Source organism: Strongylocentrotus purpuratus, unplaced genomic scaffold (assembly GCF_000002235.5).
Source record: "Strongylocentrotus purpuratus isolate Spur 01 unplaced genomic scaffold, Spur_5.0 spur5_scaffold_1, whole genome shotgun sequence".
Taxonomy (NCBI): domain Eukaryota; kingdom Metazoa; phylum Echinodermata; class Echinoidea; order Camarodonta; family Strongylocentrotidae; genus Strongylocentrotus; species Strongylocentrotus purpuratus.
The window spans coordinates 8477686-8490054 of record NW_022145594.1 but is presented as its reverse complement, the minus strand read 5'-3'; the positions used below and the strand labels follow the sequence as shown (position 1 = coordinate 8490054).

General features: G+C 39.6%; 2 protein-coding genes across 2 annotated transcripts in view; both read right to left on the bottom strand.

Moving 5' to 3' along the window:
- Positions 1-1564: 1564 nt before the first annotated feature.
- Positions 1565-12369, bottom strand: part of LOC580703 (26S proteasome non-ATPase regulatory subunit 9) — a 14868-nt gene continuing 4063 nt past the window's right edge. The window contains exons 2-6 of the mRNA XM_780744.5: positions 11794-11896; positions 10680-10870; positions 9540-9641; positions 8636-8724; positions 1565-1930 (exon numbers count right to left, since the gene is read on the bottom strand). Of these exons, the coding sequence (XP_785837.1) occupies positions 1906-1930; positions 8636-8724; positions 9540-9641; positions 10680-10870; positions 11794-11896 (510 nt within the window). The 3' untranslated portion in view covers positions 1565-1905. The remainder of the gene's footprint in view (positions 1931-8635; positions 8725-9539; positions 9642-10679; positions 10871-11793; positions 11897-12369) is intronic.
- Positions 4870-8614, bottom strand: LOC115920888. Its single transcript, XM_030977607.1, has 2 exons — positions 6997-8614; positions 4870-5038 (listed from the first exon to the last, which is right to left on the bottom strand). The coding sequence occupies exon 1, from the start codon at positions 8559-8561 to the stop codon at positions 7017-7019; it is 1545 nt and encodes a 514-aa protein (XP_030833467.1). The 5' UTR covers positions 8562-8614; the 3' UTR covers positions 4870-5038; positions 6997-7016.

Genomic DNA, 12369 nt, shown 5'->3' with positions numbered 1-12369 from the left:
ATTGTTTTTGACAATCTGACACATTTACACAGTGTCTACTTTTAAAAGCAAAACTTTTCATATTATATCTTAAATATTGACAATTGCAAAAATAGAGCAAGTAGCCATTCAAATGATATTGGACATGTGCATCTGTAAGACATTCTTGTTGAACATTGAAAACAAAGAATGAAAAATGATGAGGAGGATTGAGCTCTGGATGTCAACTGTAGTCGCAGGGCTACATTTTTCTGACAAACACGGTCAAGATGGCTCTAATTCCCACCAGTTGACAAACCATCTTCTTCTTCTTATCGAGTCACTACAAAAGTCCCGTCCAGTGGTTCACACAGGCTTTGGCACAGCAATTCACGGCTTCCAGGTCGTCTGGCTCTGGCAGGAGTGGGCAGACTAGCAGGTGTTCCATCGTCTGCTCCTGGCCGCATAGGATACCCTTAATGATCATCAACATTTGAATGGCCAGATGCCCCATTTTTGCAATTTCTTTCTCATACTCATTTATTGTTGACTATGCTCACTCATGCTTGAATGATATCATTCCGATTCCATGCCATCTTAAAGAGGATTAATTTATGTCTATTTTTATATATGAAAGATAAGTTTTTTTAAAATGATATATTCATTTGATAATCTTAACTACGAATAGTGTCCACTTTATTTATTTTTTGGCTGAGTGTATGTACAAACAATATTTTACATTCAATTCTCTTGCAATTTTTTTTCAATATCATCACTGCTCGGAAAACAAAAGCTACCAGTAATCTTGAGCTCTGGTATGGGAATCATATTTTGAGAGAAAATTGCTATGATTTATTCCAGATTTTTTTTTATCCTGCAGTAGATTGGTTGTTTGAACCAGTGAAATAAAAACAAATGCACAAAAACTTAGTGGGCATCATCTTGATAAAAACCACAACTCCCATCTGCACATAGTGACCTGTTTTAAGCACATGGTGTTGGGCCTACTTATCTGGATTTTCGTATCTTTCTATGCTCATTACTCAGCCTCTAAAACTTTTTCTACCAAAATTGTTCGGCACATGTCATTTGTTTGTAATCTTGAACATTCAGTTTTAGTTTCATTGGATTCTGTGAGAATTTATTTTCTATATTTACCAGAACTCAAGCTTATCTTTAATAAATGAAGCACATACAGCATTACACACATCTATTGTACTTTAATAGCCCAACGGCTTTGTACGATAGATGCATACAGCCTCAACTGGAGTGCCAATAGATCGTATAATGAACTCATTCGCATGCATTATTTGTATATTATCATTGGATATGTTTTTTTGATGTATACTTTGATGTCGAACAAAGAACTGAATTGAACTGAGCTGAACAACCAAATACCGTGGACTTGCCCACTATGATCATTAAATGTACGGGCAGAATCATTTTGTATATATATCGGGGGTTCAGTGACAAAAGACGTAACTCCATATTTTGCCAAAATGAGTATTTGATATCAAAATGTTCAGAAAAATGTGGGCTTTCAAGGAAACACAAAGACTTAACTCATCCCAACACCCCATTGAAGTCAATGGCTAGTGAAACATAGACTTAACTCAAGGCCCAAGTGCTCAGTGACACATAAACCACTTTTTTCAAACTGGCCAAAATGGAGTTACATCTTTGTGTCACTGACCCTTTGATATGATGAATAGCTTTTCCATGTGGGCATGGTGTCCAGAAGGGGTAGTTGTCCGAGGAAGGTGATCATCCAGGAGTAGATGTCTGAGGCTGTTGGTCAAGACGAAGATGCTTGGAATATTTGAAGGACAGTGCAGGACATGAATCACTCCCAGGTCTTGGATCACTTAGAACTAAGGAGGGATGCTACATGAACATTCAAAGTTCTTTTCACAGAGTTCTTTTTACAATCCTGGACTCCACCTCTGTCTATCTGATTGGAATGATGTTGCACCTGCAAAGAATCAGATAAAAACCATGATGTAAGTCATCATCTAAAAGAGAAAGTCTTAAAGAATTATTTTTAAAAAATATGACTTTTACACTTTATGATCTTGTTCATATTATTAGTGTAATAAATGAAGTCATCTTGTAAATCATTAACACCAATTAACCTGCTAACTACTGAATTCATTAATTGCCATAGGGTTAATACAGGGGCCACCTGGTCCCAGTAGGCAATGATTTAACATTTAACCAAACAACACCAGTTAATTCCAAAGAGATGTGGGTGGAATCGATCTGCCTATCCTGTACACTAGCTCTAACATGTTATTGAATCAACATTGTCTGTACTACAAGTTGTTAAGACTTTATAGACCAGAGTCTTTAACTTTTGAACTGCATGTATCTGATACCACTAAGCATTACAATTATCTACCGTAATTAACGGTGTATAAACCGCCCTTGTGTATTAATTGCACCCCTCTTTTTCGCCCTAAAAACAACCAAAAAAAAAAACCCTTTTTTTTTTTGCTGACTTTGTCTGTTAAAAAACCCACGCGGGAAGGCCTTTTATTTAACTGCGAGGCGCAGCTGAATGTGTAAGATCATTAATGTAAATTAAAAAAACAGAAAAGGACCTAGGATAGAACCTTGGTACGACGTGTAATAGAAGAAAAATTGGAGGAATTATTATTATAAACTACATAGTGAGATCTATCAGAAAGATTACTTTCAAACCAAGATGACAGACAAATTTGAGTATTGTTCTAGTTTCCGAGGGGTGAGTCAACACACCGATTACTGAGCTGGGAGACATTGCCAGGCATAGCGCCAGGTGGAGGGGAATAAAGCGAAACTTAAATTATTATTATTTTTTTGTTTGTTGGTGTATCGTGTATAAACCGCACCCCCGACTTTGAATTTTTTTCGGCGGCAAAAAGGTGCGGTTTATACACCGTTAATTACGATTTCCTCATATATACATGTATGGTACACAATACAGAATTGCCAATACATCGATATATATATATATATAGGAATGATAAGCAATAATTTAATTTGCTTCAAATAAGATGAATGGAATTTCAAAGAGTTATTCATGACAAGATGCTCTACATGTACATTAGCATCAGTATTTCTTTCACTCTGTAGCATGCAGAGATCATTTCATTTTTTTCATTTCATTGGGTTAGCGTAGGAACCTAGGGGTAATTTGCCTCTTTCTGCCTTTTAGACCACCCCAAAAACCAGAAACAATGTTGAACAAATGCAAGAGAATAACTTCTCATGTACTGTACTGTCTGTACATGAAGTTTTATGTAATTTTGAGTCCTGCATTACTTCAAGTCAAAATCTATATTACAGATATGACTTAATAACATTTGAAATACCTTTTAAATAACTCTTTTAAAATAACTCCACATAATTAAGAACACAGACAGAAAATATGTACCCTTTTCACACTATTCCATTACGCAATCAAACTTTGAGTGTAGATTGCTCTATCAATACTGGATAATAGTAAGATTAAACGAGAACTTACCGTTTGAAGTTTGATCTTTATTTTATGAATATTTAGGAGGAAGTTATTACATGAGATCCCGCCAAGCGCATGCGCAGTCAATATTCAAAGCTACAAATGTGGCTACTCTCAATAGTAAGGAACAGGGAACTTACACTTAAGTTTGAAGTTTGGGTGGGTGAGGAGGGCATGTAATAACTTCCTCCTAAATATTCATAAAATAAAGATCAAACTTCAAACGGTAAGTTCTCGTTTAATCTTACTATTTTATTTCATATTTCGTCGTTCGAAATTACATGAGATTTTGAAGCATAGTAGTCACATTTGGAACAACCAACATGTACGGAAAAGTGAACACTGATTATGCAGATTGAATTGAATGCTTCTAATCAATGACTCACCATATTTGACATTTATTGTAGTCTGTTCATACATGTGGCAAAACATTTCACATACAAGACGTCCATATATAAGATGTCATAATGTTGCAAAAACATTGTTCGTTTCTGTATCTAGTCTATTCTAGACATCTGGTTTCTTAATCCCAGTTCTATTAAATAGATAGCTGGTCTCTTAATGCCAGTTCTATTGAAAAGCCTTCTGATGCAGTTCTTAAAGCAGTGTGCTATCTTGTAAGACTGCCTGGGTAAAGTTTCTCTTGTTTTCAAAAGGTTTCCTGTAGAACTTCCTAAACGTTTTCTCTGAAGACCATCCTGCTCGGGCTAGGATCTGGTCCATTGGAAGTGCTGCCTTGGCAGCTGCTTAAGTTGATGCTGCCCGCGTTGAATGAGCCTTATAAACGTTTGTATCCACACCTGCTCTTTGCAAGCAGGTCTTGATCCCGCGAGATAAGGTTTGAGTTGTTACTCTATTATGAGGTCTGGTGTAACTTACAAAGAATGAGTTCTCATTCCCACGAAGTGGTCCTGTGCGCTGGACATAATGTTTCACATATTTTACAATACACAATCTTCTATCAGGTGGATATGCTTCCAATTTAAAATTAAAATCGGTATTTCCTGGTTTGCTTTGCTTCAAGTGTTCATCCAAATGAAAAACCACAAAGCCCCCTTTTAGGGTCATCTTGTTAGTCTTCAATATATGCAAGGTTTGCACTCTCTGTGCCGATACAAGAGCCATTAGCATACATACTTTGAGTGTTAAATCTCTGAGGTTTAAGGAGTTTACTGGAGACAATTTTCTTAGAAAATTGAGGACTGGACTAATATTCCATATTTCTGTATATCTAGGTACGACAGTTCTGAGTTGAAAAACACCTCTCATCAGTCTGGTTATAAGTGGGTGAGTACTTATTGTCTGATTACTGTCAACGAGAATCAGAAAAGTGGATAAAGCGCTACGAGCTGTATTGATCGCACTGTAGCTAAGGTTCCTGTCATGAAATAAACTACTAAGGAATTCTAGTACCGTTTCCACCTCGGCTTGGAGGTAACTCGTATTCCTGCTGTGGCAAAATCTTCGCCACTGTGTGATGTACACTTGGTACTGCTTGCAGGTTGATGCTCTCCATGAAGCTGTAATGATATCCACTGTTCGTCTGCTTAGTCCCCGATTCTCAAAATGTTGCCGCATAACCTGCAACATAGGAGGTCAATATTAGCATTAAGAGGGTGGGTGGTGTTTAACACAGGAAGGAGTAGCAAATCTTCTTGCCTCTGGATAAACAGTGGCTCTCCTTCCATCATGCTAACCAACTGAGGGAACCACGCCTGAGTAGGCCAATTAGGGACCAGAAGTAACCCTCTAGCTTTATCCTCTCTGATTTTTTGCAAGCATTTGGGGATCATACAGAACGGTGGGAATGCATAGAATGCAAAAGGTTTCCAATCTAGCGTAAATGCGTCAACTGCAAAAGCCCCAGGGTCTGGGTGCCAAGTGACATATTTCTCTACTTGAGCATTTAGTCTCGAGGCGAACAGGTCTATTTCTGGTACACCAAAGTGGGAAACTATTCTATCGAACACTTGTCTGTTTAGTTTCCATTCTGTCCGATCATTAAATTTCCTGGATCTTTCATCTGCAATAGTATTGAGCCGACCAGGTACATGGGCTGCGGAGACCCAAATATTTCGAGAAATGCACCACTGCCAAATTTCTCTCGTCATCTTGTCACACATTGCGGACTTGCAGCCTCCCATGTGATTTAAATAAGCCACTGCAGTGGTATTATCTATTCTTACCATCACATGAACGTTACGCTTATTCATGCAAAAGGATTTTATCCCCAACCCAGCGGCTAGGGTTTCCAGGAAATTTATTTCATTGTTTCGTGCCCTTTCTGCCTCAAATTCATTCCAACGACCCCCTGTTTGCTTCTGGAGGTCAGTAGCTCCCCATCCAAGGCCACTGGCATCTGTGTACAATTCTAAGTCAGGTTTTTTCCTAACAATTGGGGAGGAGGCCATAGAAACATTGTTCATCCACCACTTTAACTCCTCTTTTGCCTCAAGGGACAACTTCATCTTTCTGTCAAAATGACCCCTGTTTTGTCTGAGGGCTGCAATTTTGTCCCTTTCCATTGATCTATAGTATAAGGGGCCATACTCAACCGCAGGGAAAGTTGCTATGACCTTCCCAATCACTCGTGCTACCATTCGTATTGATGGGAGGTACGTGCCCATTAATTCACGGCATAAATCTTTCACTTCTTGTGCCTTTGTTTGAGGCAATTTAACAATCATACTCTCAGTGTTAAGAATGAAGCCAAGAAAGGCTAGTTCACGTGTTGGGATGAGCACTGATTTTTTAGTGTGAATGAGGAATCCTAATTCTGAGAGGATCTTGGTTGTTGCACTCACACTCTCTTTCAGCTTTTCTTTTGTTTCACCAATAATTATGGTGTCGTCCAAATATCCTATGACTGTATGACCTGCTTGTCGCAGTTCGGCAAAGACTGGCTTCAGCAATTTTGTGAACAGTCTGGGGGCTGTGCTGAGCCCATTAGGTAAGGCTGCAAATTGCCAGCGCTCACCCTGCCACATGAACCTCAAGTATTTTCTACTATTTGGGTCTACTGGAATGGAGTAATAAGCATCTTGGAGGTCGATTGATGCAAGATAACAGTGCGGAGAAATCAAGTGCTTGGCAGTGTGGATGTTATCCATCTTAAAGTGTTGTACATTCAGACTTTGATTAAGCTCTGATAAGTCTAAGATCATACGAGTACCCCCATCTTTCTTGGGTCTCGTGAAGATGTTTGAGAGGAATTCTCCCTCTTCAAATGAGCAAGGTTCTATTACGTTTTTTGCTTGTAGAGCCAAGATTTCTTTAGTAATCTGATTTATTTCTAAAGGGCTCTTTTTGTAACCGTAGAGGGGCTTATTTCTTGAGGGAACCCCTTTCGAATAATCAAATTCGATCTCATAGCCTCGCACTGCCGATAGCAGAAATAGATCTGACGTTAATTCAAGCCATCTACGATAGAAATATATCAATCGACCTCCAACAGGCACATTTGAGATGCATTCTTGTTGTAATGTACATGAAGTAGAAGGAGCATTAACATTCTCACAATATTCATATGTGCTACTTACCTCTTTGGGTAATGGTGTAGCTATTTCCTCCTTGCTGCCTGTGGCCGCTGGAAGGATTGGGTCTGTTTTCCCATGCTCATCGTCTGGGTGTGAGGCGGAGCTCTGTATGGTCTGCCTCGTTGGGTTCGCTGGCCTAAAAAAGGCGTGTTGTAGTTCCCACTTGCGGGCCTGCTACTTGGAAAAGTTTGTGATGTGCCGGTGGCACGGTTCCATCCTTGTCTGCGGTATTGAAAAGTGCTGGACGCTTGCGTCCTGTACGGATGGTACTGGGGGCGGGGTGTACGTTGTCCACGCACCACGCCAGATGCAGCTTTTTGTTGTTCTGTAAGATCTTTGACTCTCTTTGTTAAGTCATCGCCAAATAAGTACTGACTCACTGGTGTGGCAGGTTTGCAAAGATGTGAGTACTTGGCATTTAAGTCTGGCTTAATCTGATCTTTGCGTAAGCAGTTGATTTCAAAGTTTGTGTTACACAGCAATGCCAATGCATCCTGTTGTGTCTCAGATAGGCTATCGGGGGACAGAGTTTGAATAAAAGCTGTGAGTCCCCTTGTCAAAGGCTTTTGGATTCTTTGCAGTTTCAAATCACGGCTTCTCGTTTGCGAGGATAGGTTTTCCCATATTGCTGCATTCACTTTGGGGCAACACAGTGGAGTACAATTGCTTGGAGGAGGGTATTTCCCTCCAGCTTCCTCCAACACATTTTCCTCTAGCTGGTGGGACATGAGGTACATGGCAGACTTTGCTAAATCATCGTGGATCGCGCCACCAACCCCAGTAGGGATAGCAAATTTCTGAGCCAGGGCAGGAACTTTGTCCTCATTCTCCTGGTCTAAACCTGGTGCAACAGTTTCGTTGACATCACCCTCATCCATGCTGCCAATGTCATATGACGTAGGGCATTGGCCCATGTTTCCAGTGTCAATATGCTCAAAATCATCATCATCATGTTCAACTTCACGAAATCTCACGTTCGTCGCAGCTGTATATGCTGTCGGTGGTGTATCCCCTGTGGGGCGAGTTGCAGATTGACAAGGCAAAAAATCCACCATTCTCTCCATTAAGGATTCCAATTTGTCAAGTCTTCCTCGTAAATCCGTGAAGTCCTCCTTTTCTTCAGGCTTTTTGCCCTTCTTTTTAGGCCCAGAGTTCTTAGACTCATTCGAGGCAGGCTTTGCCAAGACACTTTTGCGTTTCGTATCGGAGGATTTCACTGCCGATGAGCGCTTTGGCTCAGGCTTCGTAGAGGGGCCCGCGGCGGTTTCGCCCGGGGAAGTTCCGGCTTTAGCCGTGCTCAGCGTTTCGCTGGTTTTCTGCTTGGTGCTGCCTGACGGAGACGCCATCGTGTACGTGGAAATCGGAACAAAACTTCGATTTTTGATATAAAAACAGCACAGATTCTCAAAAGTCTTCCAAAAACATGAAAAAGGAGAGTTTCTCTCCCTAATGAAGTATTTTTTCGAAACCGGTGGTCCGAAAAAAACGCCGAAAATTAGGTATTTTGACTGCTGAGGGAAAGTTACTTTCCCTGTAAAATTCAATTGCGCGGCGAATTGACTGCGCATGCGCTTGGCGGGATCTCATGTAATTTCGAACGACGAAATATGAAATAAAATGTGAGTGGTTAGTGTAAACTCACCCAAGGAGACCTCTACCACTCCATGTTTGTGGGGTCAGGGAGATGACCACTTTATCCTCCTCTCTCAGGACTACAATACGGACAGCTTTCTGCAAAATATAAAGATAAACCTGTCTTAACATCACCTAGGCATTGCTTCATGAACCTGTCATAAGTACAAGTTCACCGATATCCCATTGAATCATGTGTAATAATTACACGTTTATACAGGATGTCAGTGGTCTTGTACTTTTCTAGAACCCTCATTGACTGGAATGAGCTACCTCAACAAACCATCAAACTGCCATCCATAGAGCAGTTCAAGGTAGCCATCCAAAAAGCCTAACTCAACAAAGAGAGCATCTTTTTTTTACTTGCACGAGTAGCACCTGTGCATTAACTACTACACTTGAGAGCACACATCATGTGACGTCCACTGCCGGAAGCATCCCACAACCAACCCTCATCCAGATGCAGAGCAGGCTTTGATGAGAAACTGCATAGAAGTAGAAGAATAACTTACCGTACCACACTTTCATCAACCCACACCCTATGACTTCCTCCCTCTTCCTCCCTACAACACTCAATAACTTATCGCTCCACTACACTGTATCAAATTTACTTCCCTAATTCACCTTGACCGCACTCCAATGACCGAACCTTCCACCACCCAACCATACCCTATGGCTATCCCCACACCATGCAACCCACACACAGTGACTTCACCCCTCTTCCACCCTACCACACCCAACAGACTTACCCCTCTTCAATCCAACCATACACCATGGCTACCCCCACACCATGCAACCACACACAGTGACTTCACCCCTCTTCCACCCTACCACACCCAACAGACTTACCCCTCTTCAATCCAACCATACACCATGGCTACCCCCACACCTTACAACCACTACATATGACTTACCCCCTGACTGTGCTGCACTACTGGAGCTATGTCTCTGATACTCTTGAAGTTTGCAGAGGTCACCGAACCAAACTCTGTGATTCTGTCCCCAACACATACACCCTGTAATAAGTGAGAAAGAAAATAGCCAAACTTCCCATTAGAGCCTAACCAACACTGGGATGTTTCATGAAGTTGCGTATGAAACAAATACACAATAGCCTGCAGAATGCAGATCGTGGAAGACCTCGCAAAACCTGGTAGGAGATGCTAGTAGCAGATATGAATGCATCTGGCCTCACCCAGACAAATGCTGAAGACTAGAAAGCATGGAGAAAGGCCATAAGGGAAATGAAAAGTCAAACTCTACAGCTTGGGGAAAATGGATGCTAAATGATAATGGTGATGATTGCAAAAGAAACCAGAAAATATATAATCTTCAAGACTTAAAGATTATTCTCTGTTGAATTAAATACAATTTTTCATTAACAATTATTATTTTACTCAAATCAAGTTGATACAAAAGAATTAGAGTGGACTTCCCTTTAATGCTTGAAACTTATATACTGAAAGTACATTTTGAGAAGGAACTGTCCAAATGTAATCTTGACCTGGGCTGATACTATTTGCCTCATTGATAACATCTACGTTGACAAGTACAGTTACTACAGTTAACTCTGCATTAGTCAAATCATTTTGGACCACAAAATACTTTGACTTATGCAAAAGTTGACTTAGGAAGGGTAAGTAACACATTTTGCATTGTTTGGCCAAAAAAAAATTGATTTGACTAGTGAGACTTCAAGTTATGCAAATTGAACTGTACTTGCAGTAACATAAAATGACCATGTCCTAAATAAATGAAAGTGATGTGAGCAATGAAGTGGTGGATCAAAAGTATTGTCGACATAAAAAATAAAATCCTGAGTTTTAAAATGTTTTTGAGGGGGCTGCATGTAATGTCAAGTTATTCTGAAGAGCAATGACTTTTATAAAAACTTGATGAAAAGGAATTAATCAAGTTATAACCAAATGCATTGTTTAGCCAAAATAATTGATATGACTAGTGCAACTTTGAGTTATGCAAAGTTAACTGTATGTGCAGTAACACAAGAAGGATTGACCTAAAATAAATGATCACATTATACACAAAAGACTTACAGCTTTCTCTGCAGGAGATCCTTGTGAAACCAGGTCCACTTTAGCAAATGGGATTGAAGCAGCTCCATTACTGGACCCGTTTGCAATGGGATTGTAAGTACCTTGTTCTCTTTGTTGTCTCTCAATACCATGTAGTGTGTGTAGAGCCTGTTCTATCTCTACCATCAGAGCTTTGTGGTCATTTTGCAAACCTGAACAAAAAAATATTGATGACTGCACATAAATTTGTGGTAGAACTTGAAGAGTACTTTGGACTGAGAGTAGCATTAGGACTGAATCGAAATATAAAGCTATTACAAGTAATCAATCTCAACTCTGTACATACATGTCAGATATCATAGAGTGTAAATATGGCATTGAATGCAAGATAAAAGTTAGGAAAAATTTATAATTTACACATCATGCATATATTCTATGTATCTCATAGTAAAAATTTCCACTGTTTGATTTCCAAATGGTGGATTTTTAAAATATAGTCTCATTTTTATCAATGACTGTATAGCGTATATCATTTTCTTTCAGAGATTAAAATGAGGTTTGTCATCTGAGCACAATCAGCACATAAAAAGGGCTTCATTTGGCAGTTTTTCAACCTCAATATCTTGTAAAAACCTTAAAGTGCTAGTTTCCACTTTTTTAAAGGATCTAAATAATGGGATTTTTCTTCACACTTAAAGCTACATAGTAGTCAGTGTTAATGTGTATTGCATCATAATTCGCTGACACCAGATTTGATTCAATTACCAATGAATGTGTCTGTGTGCGCAAAGGTCTTTGAAGCAGCGACCAGTTTTCCCAACAGAAAATATTCCCTCCAGAGGATGAGGGAAATTTGATATTATGATGAGAATTCCTAATGGCAGTAGGCTAGGGCACAGTAGTCTGTGAAAAGCAAAGTCCACTCTTTTTGTTTTAGGAGGGGGAGGGGGGCGCCTCAAACTTTCTTCAAGAGCTCCAAAATTATCTTAATTATGAGTTAATATATAATCAAGATGATATTATATAGATAAAGCAAGGCAGATAGAAAACGGAAACAAGAACCCAAAGGCCCCCCCTCTCATTATTCTTCTAGAACTAGAACATGATTACAGCTCTCAAAGCCTCTAATACTTACATATGATCTCATGCCTGGCTGTTCTTACTGAGTAAACATCAATATCATTCCTAGGGTAGCCCTCCTCGTCAATCAATGGCCCGGTCATACCAACTCCACTTTGCTGAAAATAAAGATACAGAAATCAAACAATTCACACAATGCAAGTTGACTGGTTTAGTTTATAGCAAATGAAAACTGATATCAGTACCCCACTATCACATTCCTTACATGGTGTTTGATATTGCAGTTCATAATGAACTTACAAGGAAAATTGTGAAAGTCAAATGGTATAAATTTACAAGGTCCTTATCTTTTCCTCTCCTCTTCCTCTTTGCATTTATAAGTGGCAAAAAATATTCATTATCCTGCACTTGATAATTATCACTTGTCAAAATCAATCAAGCTTTGCGCTTGAGATCCCTGAGCTCCTGTAAAGGATGTTTGATGTACCAAGCGATACTAAAAAGCAATCCTCTAAACATTCCAAGAAATTGAACATGTATCACTATCTCAGTAGGATTATTGAGAAGATCATTGAAATCCACCCAATAGTTGTTATTCCAATTAAAATCACCTGTATTACCTGTTTACAGG